Genomic DNA, 14,573 nt, shown 5'->3' with positions numbered 1-14,573 from the left:
AAAGGAGGGCCAGGGACCTGGGTCAGCAGATAAACGAACCTGCACAAAAGCTTGACAGCCTAAGTTTAATCCCAAGAAACTATGTACAAAGCTGTTGCTCACTGACTGACATTTTACTGACTATGATTTTTACACTGAAAATATAAACACTTCTATACACACAAAAATAGGTTTAGCACTTCTCTGTATTGCATTTAAAATAAGTTTTCCTATCTGAAATTAGCAGATCAAAGGGTACAGCTAAGGGTTCCTAGTGAGCAGTGTTATCAGTTCAACACAACTCCGGAATACCAACAGAGCTACTATCTAGGGCAACAAACATCCTCCCTCTATACAGGGACATTTGCAGACCCACAGAATACTTTCTAGACTCTGGATTTAATTCCCAGAATAGGAGGGAGTTTGGGATATAATAACCAAAAAAAAAAAAAAAAAAAAAAAAAAAAAAAAAATGCAACTCTCAGGGCTGGAGGGATGGCTCAGTGGTTAGGAGTGCTGGCTGCTCTTCCAGAAGAGCTGGGTTCAATGTCCAGCACCCACATAATGACTCACAAAGTCAACTCCAGTCCCAGGGAATCCCACTGAGGACTTGGTGCAGATACAGGCAAAGCACTCACACACATAAAAATAAGTAATTTTTTTCAAGACAGACATGGAGGGTCTCTCTATTTAGTCCTGGTTGTCCTGAAACTCACTCTGTAGACCAAGATAGCCTGGAAGTCAAGAGCTTCTCCTTCCTATACCACCCCTGTTGAGATGAGAGGCGCGCGCGCGCGCATATGTGTGTGTGTGTGTGTGTGTGTGTGTGTGTGTGTGTGTGTGTGCGCGCGCCACCACCCCTGGTTAAAATAAACATTTTAATTTTAATGCCACTTTCCCATTGCTGACTGCAGCACCACCACCGATCAAAGGTGGCAGAGGGGAAGGAGGTTGTCCTCTGTATCAATCAAACAGTAAAGAAAATGTCTTTTTTTTTTTTTTTTTTTTTAATTATTTCTGATGCTGGAGACATGGTTTATCAGTCAAGAACACTTCCAGAGGAGCCAAGTTTGGATCCAAGCATCCACATAGATCAGCTCACAATTTCCAGTAACTCCAACTGTAGCGGATCCTTAGGCCTCTGCAGGGACAACCCCACACATACACACAAATAAATAATAAAGCTTGAAAGATGAGTGTGTCAGCTCACACCTTTAAACCCAGCATTCAGGAGGCAGAGACAAGTGGATCTCTTTTCAGTTTGAAGCCAACCTAGTTTACTAATGAGATCCTATCTCAGAAATAAGAGTAAGTTTTAGTCTTAAAAAAAAAAAAGAGGGTTTGGGGATTTAGCTCAGTGGTAGAGCGCTTGCCTAGCAAGTGCAAGGCCCTGGGTTTGATCCTCAGCTCCAAAAAAGAAAAGAAAAAGGGATTAAAACGTTCAAAGGACAGTAAGACTGTTCACCAGGATCCTCAGGACACACAGGGGGAAGCAGAAAAGCACCTCCTCAAGTTGTCCTCTGACCTCCTCCCTGCATACCCAAACATGTGATGCTTAGTGTTCAGACCCTGCAATCAAACCTTTAGGAGGTGCACCAGGTGCGGTGTGAAAAATCTGAAGCCAGCCTGGAATACAAATGCTCTATGTCCGGAACAGAAAAGGGAATGGGGAAATGATGCAGAAGGGGTTGGGGGGTGGGACCTAATACTTTTAGCTCATCCAATTGCCACAGCCACTTCAATAAAAGCCATTAATCTATCTGTTTGGATCTTCAGTCTCCTGAGAAGTGACTTAATATTTGCTTCTCTCTATTTAATGCTCTATACACAGCTTCCTTTAAGCCCTGACACAAAACCCACAGTGAGTACAATGAGCTAGCTTAGAAATAAGGACACTGATGTTCAGGGAATGATTGATGCAGCAATTTGCCCAGAGCTAATAACATGTCCGAATGAAGTGCAAAGCCAGATCTTCATCAAAGTTGTGCTTTTTTTTTTTTTTTTTTTTTTTTTGGCTTTTCAAGACAGGGTTTCTCTGTGTAACAACTCTGGCTGTCCTGGAACTCAATTTGTACACCAGGCTGTCTTCAAACTCACAGAGATACTCCTGTCTCTCCTTCCAAGTGCTGGGATTAAAGGTGTGCACCACCACCTGCATAAGGCTGTACTCTTAAATCACTAAGACACTCTCAGCCTGCTGCAACCCCACTATCCCTGTTTCCTACCAAATTCACTGAGGCTGCATTCCATTCTCCTTTATTCCTCAGATCAATGAGTCAAATGGTATCTGACTCATTAAATCTCTGTTGGCTGGCTTGTTTCTCACTCTGCAGCCCAGGAAAGCCTGGAACCCTCAATCATCATGCCTCAGCCTCCCCAGGGACAAGAAATAAGGCATGTGAATCACACCCAGCTCCAGCCTCCAGTAAACTGACTCTCTTCCTTCTACGTTACATTGGCACAGCAATGTACTTTATACTTTTACTGTGGTCTTTATATTTGGCCATGTATTTTAGCTGGGTCTTAACTGTACGAAGACCTGTGTCAAGGAAGCAAGTTTTACTGAAGCTACAACCATGCCCATCCTTTACACAGAGTGCTGAGTGGCTGGAAAGAAAACCTGAGCTCTATAGAAGAGGTCTGCCAAGCTGCACAGGAGACCAGAGACCTGGAGCACAGACTAAGAATCCCTTCAGCTCAGCTCAGGGCCGGGCACATGCAGGGAATCCAGGTAAACACTATCTGTTCAAGTTGCACCTTCGACTCAGACAGAGAGCAAACACAGGAATTTCTGGCTGGATATCCTAATTCTTAGATCAGTGACTAAACGTTTACTTCCATAGTACCTGCTGTGAACCATATTCACAGCTGGTTTCATGGGTCATGACCTATTATCCCCTCCCTGACATAGTATGTTCAGAAAAACTAGAACTTCTGGCACTTCCCTACCAATCTTAGCTCCCTATTTCCCTGTCCCTGTGCCGCTCCAACCCTTCACGTAGAGAAAAGTCCACAAAGTCTCTGACCAAGCCTTTCTCCTCCAGGCCAGAAAATAATAAACCTACCTCCTTGTTACACAGGGCTCCTAAGATGCCTACATAATGTTTGATAAAGATGCTCGGCAAACAAAATACAGAAGTAAAAATTTGTTAAACCACTTTTCTATGGCATTTCAGCCTCATGCCAAGGCTGGGGGCTTAAGGAAGAACAAGCTGGTGTCCACCGCTCCCTCAGCCAGGCCAACATAGACATCAGATCCTCCACTGCCTCCAAAACCATGAGGCTGTCCTGCCCAGGCACCCTGTCCCCTTCATTTCAACTAGCAATGCTTCCAAAGTCTCTCCCTTCTCTCTGCATCCCTCACAAATCAATGATTCAGTGAGCTACATGGCAACAGTGCTGATTTGTTGCTATTAATAATCTCTGCTTGTTTCAAGCAATTTGACTTATTAAGCAAGTGCCTCAGGAAAGGGGAGCATTTTTCCTCATGTGCACCACAGACCTCAATGCTGTGGCCTGTTTCCATTCAAACTGACTAAATATAATAAAGCAATATCAACATTCCTTACTTGAAGAATACATTTTGCAAAACACAACTAAAAATCTAGGCCTTGGACCTTTCTAGGATATGCTTGTAAACCTGGCACATGGATCCATGAAAAGTCCTCTCCAAAACACACAGGTGAAGTCACCATGGCAGTCAAGGACCACTGACATCCATGTGGAGGAAATAAGCGAGGTTGCCCTTCAGCGGTCCCACCAGAGCAGCGCTTGTCCATCCATGACCCACAGCTAACACCAGAGACGTGACAGCCTGCTACAGACTCTAACACAGATCCATTCTCTGAGAGACTGGGCTGGAAATTACTATTATGTTTAACAAGAAGCCCAAATAATATTTGAAGTAATAAATGTGGGCAGTAACACACGAGCTGATTCCTTCAAGACTGCTTGCTCTCTTAAAAAGAGCATCACATTTAGGCTTGGCAGTGGTGGCACACATCTTTAATCCCAGCACTGGGGAGGCAGAGCCAGGTGGATCTCTGTGAGTTTGAGGCCAGCCTGGTCTACAGAGTGAGTTCCAGGAAAGGCACCAAAGCTACAAAGAGAAACCCTGTCTCAAAAATAAAAAAAATAAATAAATAAAAATAAAAAACAGGGGCTGGAGAGATGGCTCAGAGGTTAAGAGCACTGGCTGCTCTTCCAGAGGTCCTGAGTTCAATTGCCAGCAACCACATGGTGGCTCATAACCATCTGTAATGAGATCTGGTGCCCTCTTCTGGCCTGCAGGCATACATACTGTATACATAATAAATAAATCTTTTTAAAAAAATAAAAATAAAAAAACAAAAACAAACAAAAAAAAACTCTACTGAGCAGTGGTGGTGCACGCCTTTAATCTCAGCACTCGGGAGGCAGAGGCAGGTGGATCTCTGTGAGTTCAAGGCCAGCCTGGGCTACCAAGTGAGTTCTAGGAAAGTCGCAAAGCTACACAGAGAAACCCTGTCTCTGGGGGGGGGGGGGGGATGATCACATTCAAAGAAACAGTAAAGACCTTCATCTCTGACAAATCAGGCATACCTGATTTGCAAAAAGCAAAACACCACTTCTCAAAAGGAAAAAGTTGACAATTTGTGTTAAATATAAACATATACATAAATAAATAATATTAAATTACCACCTATGTAATACATAGTACACAGTGCCTTTCCCATTTCACTCAGGCATCTCTGCAGGAGCAGTATATGGGTACATAAGTATGTGGGCTGGGTAACAAACTCAGGGCCTCATGCATGCTTGGGAAACGGCCTATTGTTGAGCTACATCCCAAACCCCAGACCTCTTATCTTAAACAAGAAAAATATTTAGGAAAGGAACCCTTAGGAAAGAGTTTACCAGTTTCAGCCACTGGTGAAGCATGTGACCAGGCCTGGGTTTGATTCCTAGCCCTGAGAGGAACCCAATGGAGAGTCCGGACTCACAACTCAAATCCCCTCCCCAGAGTCTGCTCAGGAAAAGCAAGTCCTAACAAGCCCATGCCACAACCACAAGCAGCTCCACCCTACTGACCCTCAGCTTACCAAAAGAAGGCTTTCTGAGACTACTCACTTAATCAAGTTCAGGAAACGGGATTCCAGTGTCCCCTGACCCAAAAGCCAAGTGACCATTTCTGTACTCACACTCGCTTACCTGTGGGACAACATCCTGCAGAAAAGTCACGACACTCTCCATGTAGGACTGCTCCCTGGCAAAGGAGAGAGGGATACAAACTGTCAGGCAGCTTAATGCAGAACAGAGAAAAGCTCGGCCTAATAAATTCACTGTCCCAGGAAAACAAGAGGGAAGGAAAGCAGGCCAGCTCCGTCACCTGATAATTCTACTTCCCCACATTCTCATCCCGAGTCAGCAGGCGGCACCCCACCTGCCGAGGTTTCTATCACTGTAAAGCATCTCTCCCTGAGGTCTGGAGCCCCTAACTGAACAACGGTCACTTTGGAGGACTGATGGCGACGGCAGGCCTACAGTAGGACTGGATGCTAATGCTATAGAGAGCGACTCAGAATTTCCTGACCGTCTCTTTAAACATGTGATGAACCTTGTGCCTGACCTCTGGTGGCATTTTCCTCCAGATGAAGGCATCAGAACAAGTGTTCAGTGCTGGAGGGACGACTCAGTGGGCTGTGCTTGGACCTGTTCAATCCAAAAAAAAAAAAAACCTGGGCAGGTGGTGCATGGATACAATCCCAGACTTATCAGTCACCCTGGCCTACTTGGCTAGTTCCAAGATCGTGCAACCCTGTCACAAAAAGAGGAGGGCAGTATGAAAGTTGAGTGTGATGGCTCAACCGGAACCCTAGCACTTAGAAAAGCTGAAACAACAAGACCATGAGTTCCAGGCTAGCCTGGCCTATGGAATCGGATTGTGTATCCAAAAACTAAAACAAGCCAGCAGAAATAGTACATGGCTGTAATCCCAGCAGCACTCGGGAGGGAGGCAGAAGCTGGTGGGTCTGTGAGTTTGAGGCCAGCCTGGTCTACAGAGTGAGTTCCAGATCGACAGCCAGGGCTACACAGAGAAACCTCATCTCAAAAAACAAAATCAACAACAACAAAAAAAAGCAAGCATAAGGTAAGTTATAAAAGTGAGGAAGCAGGGCTGGGGAAAAAGCTCAGCGGTAGAGAGCTCTTCCTTAGCATGAATGAAGCCTGAGGTTCAATTTCCAACACCACAAAAAAGGAAAGAAAAAGAATGATGTTAAGGCCATTAAACAACGACATCTTTTGTTCTTGCAGTCCTGGGGATGGAAGCAAAGCACCACACAGTGAGGACAACGGCCTACTGCTTAACGACAGCTCCAGCCCTAGAGACAGTCGGGATACGAATATCAGTAAGTGGAAAAAAACGATTTCTTCAAAATACTAGAAATTTCTGAAAGATGTGAACAATTGTCACTGAAGGTAACGGGGCTAATGATTGTGACAGCTCACACCTGTAATCCCAGCACCAAAGAGGGATTGCCATGAGTGTGAGGCCAGTCCCAGCTACAGAGTGAGATCCTGTTTCAAACAACAAAATTGGAGGAAAAAAAAAATGCTGAGCATATAGCTTAGTTGGCAAAGTGCTTGGCTGGCATGCACCAAGTCCTAGGTTCCATCCCCAGCACTGCACGAACCAGGCGAGGGTGCACACTTGTTACACACATATCAGCATTCAGAGGCGGAACAGGGGGCCAGAAGTTAGGGAAGGGCCAGGCTGGGATATGAGACCCTACCTCAGAAGAAAAGAGAAAGTATCCTTCAAAAACCAAGTGCCTTAGAGATGTACAAAAACAGAGTCACTGCCAACTCTGCCAGGCTCACCTTCCTCACCTGCTCTACGGCCACAGGCAGCTTCCATTCCTGGAGCACACCACACTCTGCCCTGACTCCGGCTCTTCCAAGGTCCTTTGATCTACTCAATTTCCACCAGTCCTTCCTTTACCAGACTCCAGCTCCAGTTGCTTCCTCAGGCCCTTCCACGCACACTGCCTTCCTTCCTCTGACAAGGCTCAGATGGCATCCTTGTCTGTTTCCCCACTAAACTATAGCTCCCTTAAAGGAAGTACCCCATCTCTCATATCCACCTTCTACCTCCAGAACCTGTCACCACCAGTACAAGTGGAAAGCTGATGCTCCAGCACTATTTGTCCAAAGAAGGCAGAATGCTATGCCCATTCTAAACATTCTAATGTTTCCTAACCCTAAAATCATCTGGGTAACAAAAATCATTACTGTGGTTTGAACACCACCTGGTGGGGTAGCAGCGAATACTAAGGAGAACGTAGACCCTGGAGATCCACTAGCTGGGCCCCATGCCGGCTTCCTGTCCCGGCTATTCCCAATGACGAGCTCTCCTCTCTGCTGTTTTCCTCACCTATAAAGGGAGATTAAAATAGTAACCTAACTCACAGCTAATTACATGTTTAACTTGATGCCACAGCAAATATCACAAAGAAATTCAACTCTCGAGAGTACAGAAGAGGGAGAGGCAGTAGTATTATGATATCACTGAGTAGGCCTTTGTTAGTCTGAGAAGACTGTCTTTTGTAATACACTAAAGCACCCAAAGGAAATGATCTAAAATATTAGTCCCCCTAAGCATTTTTTTAAGGCATCATCTTGCTACATAGCCCAGACTGGCCTCAAACTCACTATGCTCCTGCATCGGCCTCCCTGGTCCTAGGAATACAGGTCTGAGCCACTGTCCCATGCTTGCTAAGAGAATTTTAAGACATGGAAAATATGGACTGCATTTGTAATCCCAGCACTATGAATGCGGAGGGAAGAGGACTACTGTGAGTTTGAAGACAGTGTAACTACACAGTGAAACAGTTAAAAAAGAAAACCTGGAGGAACATGTTGGCATGTGTTCTTAATCCCAGCCCTCGGGAGGCAGAAGCAGATCTCTGCCAGCCTGGTCTACATAGTAAGGTCCAGGACTGTCAGAGCTCCACAGTGAGACCATGTCTAGAAACACACACACACACACACACACACACACACACCAGGTGTCATCACACCTGCCCGTAACCCTAGCATTTGGACAGCTAAGGGTGGATTGCTACTAGTCCAAGGACAACCTGGGCTCAGAGTCAGTGCCAAGCCGGCCAGGGCAACATAGAAGAAGCCTTTCTTAAGAAAACTGAAACAAGGGCTGGACGTGGGGGTGCAGGTCTTTAATACCAGCAGTTGAGAGGGAGAGGTAGGTGGGCCTCTGTGAGGCCTGCATGATCTGTACATCATGTTCCAGGTCAGCTAAGGCTGCATAGAAACAACCTGTCAAAAAAAAAAACAAAAAACAAAAAACAAAACAGAAAACGGGGGGAGAGGACGCACAGGCCTGGAATCTCACCTTTGAGAGACTCAGAAGTTCAAAGACAGTTCTGCCATATAGCAAGTGTAAGACAAACATGAGCCTGTCTCAACACCCGACACCCCGAAAAATTAGTTTTCCTATTCCTTATGCTCTGCTAGTCTCTTCGCCAAAAAGGCACCCTTGAGTCTGAGTCCACATTCTACCTTTAAAGATAAACTCAAAATGTTACCTTCTTCCAAAATTGTTTTAATTATATTCTATTTCATACATATGTACATATATGAAATATACATATATTGGTGCATACACAGCTGTGTCTGTGTGTCTGGGGGCAGGGTGTGTGCACATGGAAGTCAGAGGACAACTTCCAGGAGTTGGTTCTCTCCTTCTATCATATGGGTCCCAGGGATAAAACCTGGGTCTTCAGGATTGGTTACAAGCTCTCTCGCCCACTGAGCCATCCTGACAAACCCCCAAAATGTTACCTTCTCATGAAGCCTTGTCATCACTAAATATCCCTCTAAATCCTCAGGCTGTTTTGCTGGCGTCTTTTCTCATGTGGTGATTACAATAATTTCAACTATGCATTTCTTTTTTTTTTTTTTTTCTTTTTTTTTCTTTTTTTTTTTCTTTTTTTTTTGGTTTTTAGAGACACAGTTTTGTAGCTTTTGGAGCCTGTCCTGGACTAGCTCTGTAGACCAGGCTGGCCTTGAACTCACAGAAATCCACCTGCCTCTGCCTCCTGAGTGCTGGGATTACAGGTGTGCACCACCACTGCCCAGCCTTTTTTTGGTTTTTTGAGACAGGGTTTCTCTGTGTAGTTTTGGTGACTGTCCTGGATCTCGCTCTGTAGGCCATTTGACATGTGTTTGTGTATGTCCGTGGTGTTGGAGATGGAGTCCAGAATTTGAGTAGGCTAGACCCCTCAACAATGACTTATATCCCCAATTCCTATTTCATTCTTTTTCAAATACTGATCATGACCCTCTAAACTAATTTAACTAACTTGTGGAACCTTGAGTTTAAAAACACTGATTTTTAGATTTTACATTTTTGGTGATGCTGAGTATCAAACCCAGAGCCTCCCACAAGTTAGGCAAGTGCTCTACCCCTGAGATCATTCCAAGCACTGACACTGTTCTTCAGGGATTAGCAGTCACCCTCATGTACTCTATAGTGTGTTGAGTATGTCAACTAAACCCACCAACTGTTCCTTTCACCTCATCTGCATGGCCATAAAGGACAAAATGTTTATAGAAAGAAAGAACTACCCAAACAGATACTCTGAATAGAAGTTGTTATTTATTTGGAATGTTTTCTTACTGGGTGTGGTGGTACACACCATGGATTCCAGCACTCTAGGAGGCAGAGACAAGCAGACCTCTGTGAGTTCAAGGCCATCCTGGTCTACATAGTTACAGGATAAGCCAGGGATACACAGGGAAACCCTGATCTTGAAAAACCAAAAGGAATAATAATGATATTTTCTTCAGCTATCGGGCTTTAGTTTCTAAAAGGTGCTCACGTGACAGCCTGAGGGCGAACCACAACTCCACCAGTGCAGCGACTGGGTCTCCTAGGAGAGTCTGTAGCCATCGTGTCATTCATAAGACCTGTTTGCAGAACAAAAGAAAAAACACAGCAGAGTTTTATGATTATTCACTAAAGATCCCTTTTCCAAGCTGTGGTAAACTATGAAGTTTCCTAGAAACTCACTATTTAGCTCTAGCTGGCCTGGAACTCCCAGAGACCTGCATGCCAAAGTGCCGGCATTACAGGTGTGTGCCACCACACCCAGGAAGATTCTTTTGTTTTTCTAAGATAGGGTCTCGTCAGGGGGTGAAGGCTCATGCCTTTAATCCCAGCATCAGAAGGCAGAGGCAGGCGGATCTCTGTGAGTTAGAAGCTAGCCTAGAGTACAGAGCGAGTTCCAGGACAGGCTCCAAAGATACACAGAGAAAGTTAAGAAAATAAGAACCAAATGGGAACTCTTAACACAGGATCACTTACAAAAACAAACACAGAACCAGGTGTGGCAGAACACACCAGTATTCCCAGCACCTAGGAGGCCAAGGCAAGGGAACTGCAGTGAGTTCTAGGGCAACACAAGCCAGAGGTACTTAGTATGACTCTGTCTTGAAGATTAAAAAACTGGCCGGGGGATGGTGATCCATGCCCCTCATCCCAGCACCAGAGAGGTGAAGGCAGGAAGAGCAGGAGTTCAAAGTCAACCTTAGCTACACAGCCATTGACACAAAGGATGGCCCACGTGAGACAAAGACCACATGGAAGTGACAGGAAGGTATCAAGCTACCTTCAAATAAATCTGTTGAGGACCAATGTGTAGCCACATTTAAATACTTTTTAACCTCCAACTATTGTAACAGAATCGCCAGCCTGTAAACAAACACGTAATATAAACCCATATGATGTCTGGAGCCCCTTGGCTTTTCCCACGGTCTAAGGAAGCCCTGGTGTTTGACTATCTAATGAGCTTCCCAATCACTAAGGCAGTTTTAAGAGCATAGTCTACCCAGTTAAGGTTAAAGAAGGCTGACAACAGGAATAAAGACGTCTTACAAGGTTCGAGAAAGCCCACAGCCTGGAGGTAAACTGGAAAGAGGCTAAAAACGCCACTTTTAAGAAGGGTGCACTCTACCAGCTCCTATGAAAACTCCCACACTGTTGATCCCTACACTCCTAGACAACCCAAACACCCTTGTCCCAACTAGTCCAGGTAACCCTTTCTCAGGCAGTACCCTTCACCAGACCCCCTCAGCACTCTCTTTTCCATTCCACCCTTTCTTACCCGAGCCAGTCTCCCCACCTCTGTCCTTTAAGGGCCTTGTCACCTGAGGACAGCTCCTCGCGTGCCCCTCAGGCCCCACTCTCCCCAAAGCCAAGGGAACAGCACTCCCCACTTCACCTCCAAAGCCCAGCCACCACTGCCCCCGACCGCCCTCTGGCCTCTAGCCCAGCTCTCCTCCAGTTTCAACACCATTCCCCCACGTCAGCTGGGGCTGGCCGAGCCCTGTCCCCTCGTGGTGCCTGTCCCTTTTCCTCTCCAAGCCTCCCCCACGCCAAGGACCCGCCAGCCTTCTCACCGGCCGCTCCGCCGGTAAACGCTGTTCTACAGCTCCAGGCTCACTGTTTGGAGTCTCCCTCGTGATTGACGGCTACCACTTCCTACCACACCTCGGCGGAACCACCGCACCAGCCAATCCCAGGAGCAAACTGGCCCCGGCGCGGCACCGCCCTTGGAGGTCAGTTTCGCCAACCAGCAGGTAGGAAAGAGGCGGACCCGCCTTCGGAATCTATCCAATCCGCTGGGGCTGGAGGGAAAACACAACAGTATGGAAGTTCGGGTGAAGCGGGCGGGTCAGGTTCGGTTGCGAATGCAGGCGGCAGGGGAGAAAAGGCAGGCGTGTCAGCCGGCCTGGAAGAGGCGCCTTGGTGGCTTTTCTGTCTTAAGAAAACGCAGCCTGCTCCAGACACCTGCCGATCTCAGCCAGGAGTCTCCAGCGCGGAGCCCGAGGCCAGGGACACTGGTGTGTTTACATCGAATTCTCGCGACAGCTGATTCGAAGCTAAAAGCACGTGGACGTGGCAGCTGCCAATCACTTTTTCCTGGCCACTCAGACTGCCCTAACCCGCCCTCCGCCCCGCCTGCAGCGATGTGTTTACCTTCCGGGATTCTAGGCTGGCCGGTCCCTGGTCAGCCTGGCAGCCGAGTACGGGTCTGAGTAAGATCTGAATAAGGGGCCTGTAAGAAATTTTGTTGGGGTCCTTAACGGTTACTGTCATAGATATGGATGTTAGTGAACATCTGGAAATGGAGAAGCACTAGAGTTTGGAGGGAACCTGTTGGGCAATACAGGGATCCATAGATCTAAGAAAGATGTCTGGGGCTTTGCAAGGTGGGCACTGAGAAGATCTTAAAGGTCCTTGGAGTCTCAACAAGTCATACACTGGGAATTCTCACTTGAGAAACCCAAACTCACACTAGTATCTGTGCTTTATCTTTCCCCTGAGCACGTTATTAACCCTGTGCCTAAATCTATGTTTAAAATCTCTTTTTAAGGGATTGGGGTAGCACATGCCTCTAATTCCAGTACTTGGGAAGCAGAGACCAGCCTAGTCTACATAGCAAGTTCCAAGCCACTGCAGTGCCATAACTTTGAGATTTCCTCTCAAATGACTGTATCATTACCCCCAAATGATAAGGGACTTCTTTTCTTATTGAGCTCTTCAAAATGTAGAAACAAAAGGGAAATGAATAAGAACGTTTATGAATGAGAATGTTGCAATTTTGACGTGTACCCTGGGGAAGCATACAGCTCAGTGGCTATGAGACTCATAAATTAGTTGACCACAATGGGAGTAGGAAAGGATTTTTCCCCCCTGTTGTGGTTCTGGTCTCTGGAGGGGACTCTAGGGTTTCCTGAGCTAGGCAGGAATAGGCAGCTGCTGTACACATGCAATGAACTGGTTCAATTCATCTTCTGGTTTAACCCTTCAGGGTCAAAAGACCTTCTTCTCTCAGGGCCTTCAAGATGACTGGGATGGTAAAGGGCCCTGCTGCCAAGCCTGACCACCTGAGTTCAATGCCCAGCTGGGACTCAACATGGAAGATGAGAACAAGTTGTCCTCTGACCCCTACACATGTACATGGCATGAAAGGGCTCATACTCACCCCCTACCCGCCGCCACAAACCAATAGTGATTTTAAAGAAATGTTAAAGATCTCCTCTTTGTCATTATACTTAGAAGGAAAAGCCAAGGGGATCAGATGTTTAAGACCGTCCTTCAAGGGTTGGGGATTTAGCTCAGTGGTAGAGCGCTGGCCTAGCAAGCACAAGGCCCTGGGTTCGATCCTCAGCTCAATTAAAAAAAAAAAAAAAAAAGACCGTCCTTCGATACATTCAAGGCAGCCTCTTCTACATGACATATATATATATATGACATAGGTAAGCATGTGCTCCCAACAGACATAACTCCTTATGTGTCAGACAAACACATACCTAGATGTTTTCCAAATGATGACTGTATCGTTTTAGTTGTTCCCCGGTCTCCCCTGCAATTCTTACGCAAATGTGTGTGTGTGAACCTAGTAGAGGAGAGTGGTTGGAAAGTTCTACAGGTTGAAGGGACTTGGGGGAGAGGTCAGTAGCCAGAGCTGGGAGCAGTTACAGGGTAGGCGGCTAGTGGTGGAGAGGCTAGGAATTGAACTCTGGGTTGTGCAGGATGAAGACTACTCTGGGCCACACGAGACTCAGTCTCAGTAAACAAACACGATAGATTAGCCTTGGTGGCGTACACCTGTAATCACTGTGCTCAGGAGGCTGAGGCATGACTGAATCTGATGCCACATTAGGCTACATAATGAATTTAAAGCCAGACTGTACTATCTGGTGAGACACCGCCTCAAAAAATAAAGTTTAAAAAAAAAGGGGGGGGGACCCAAACTAGACACTCCTAATTCCTTCCTTTCTCCCCCCCCCACCCAGACAGGGTTTCTCTGTGTAGTTTTTGGTGCCTGTCCTGGGTCTTGCTCTATAGACCAGGCTGGCTTCAAACTCAGAGATACACCTGGCTCTGCCTCCCAGGTGCATTAAAGGTGTGTGCCAGGATTAAAGGTGTGTGCCACCACTGCCCCGCTTTTCACTTACTTTTGGTATCTGCTTTCACCACCAGTTTGAGATAATGTCGATAAGCAGTATACTCTCATTAGCATTGTTCATGATATAGCACCTGACTTTGGTTGGTCCCAGGGAGAATGAGGACCTCACTAAATAGCTTAGGATGAACTTGAACTCCCAATCCTCTTGTCCCACCCTCCCCAGATGCTAAGACGACAGGAAAGCATTATGCCACATCCAGATATTTTTCTTAACCAGGACTGTAAGTTCATTTTCAGTGAAAGAGAATTAGCTTTGTTCTTATTATTACCACGTATTATTTTAACAAATTACTAGCTGGGCATGTGTAAGATATTTTAGCGTGATAGACTACATTTCAAATGACTACCAATCAAAAACCTAAAGTCCCCACTTGTGGTAGTGCATGCCTATGATCCAGGATTGCAGAGGCTGAAGCAATCTGGTAGCAAGTTTGAGTCTGGCTTACATTCCACAACTGTCTCAAAGAACAGAATAAGTAAATGAATGAAAAACAAATGAAAATTTTAGGATTGAAAGAATATGATATAGTAAAGAAAAGTTAAACAAAATTAAAACGT

At 45.9% G+C, this 14,573-nt stretch overlaps 1 protein-coding gene across 8 annotated transcripts in view; it reads right to left on the bottom strand.

Annotated features, from left to right (window-relative positions):
• Positions 1-11,571, bottom strand: part of Bcas3 (BCAS3 microtubule associated cell migration factor) — a 502,893-nt gene extending 491,322 nt beyond the window's left edge. For 3 of the 8 annotated variants that reach the window (XM_036195479.1, XM_036195476.1, XM_036195474.1), the window contains exons 1-3: positions 11,440-11,567; positions 9,861-9,948; positions 5,170-5,224 (exon numbers count right to left, since the gene is read on the bottom strand). In XM_036195479.1, the coding sequence (XP_036051372.1) occupies positions 5,170-5,224; positions 9,861-9,943 (138 nt within the window). In that variant the 5' untranslated portion in view covers positions 9,944-9,948; positions 11,440-11,567. Of the gene's footprint in view, positions 1-5,169; positions 5,225-9,860; positions 9,949-11,439 lie in introns of all 8 variants that reach the window. The other 5 variants (XM_036195473.1, XM_036195472.1, XM_036195478.1 and 2 more) reach the window with 5 other exon arrangements.
• Between the last annotated feature and the right edge of the window lie 3,002 nt (positions 11,572-14,573).

Source organism: Onychomys torridus, chromosome 8, assembly GCF_903995425.1.
Source record: "Onychomys torridus chromosome 8, mOncTor1.1, whole genome shotgun sequence".
In the NCBI taxonomy this organism is placed as follows: Eukaryota; Metazoa; Chordata; class Mammalia; order Rodentia; family Cricetidae; genus Onychomys; species Onychomys torridus.
The sequence above is the reverse complement of the archived record's forward strand: the minus strand, read 5'-3'. Positions and strand labels throughout refer to the sequence as shown.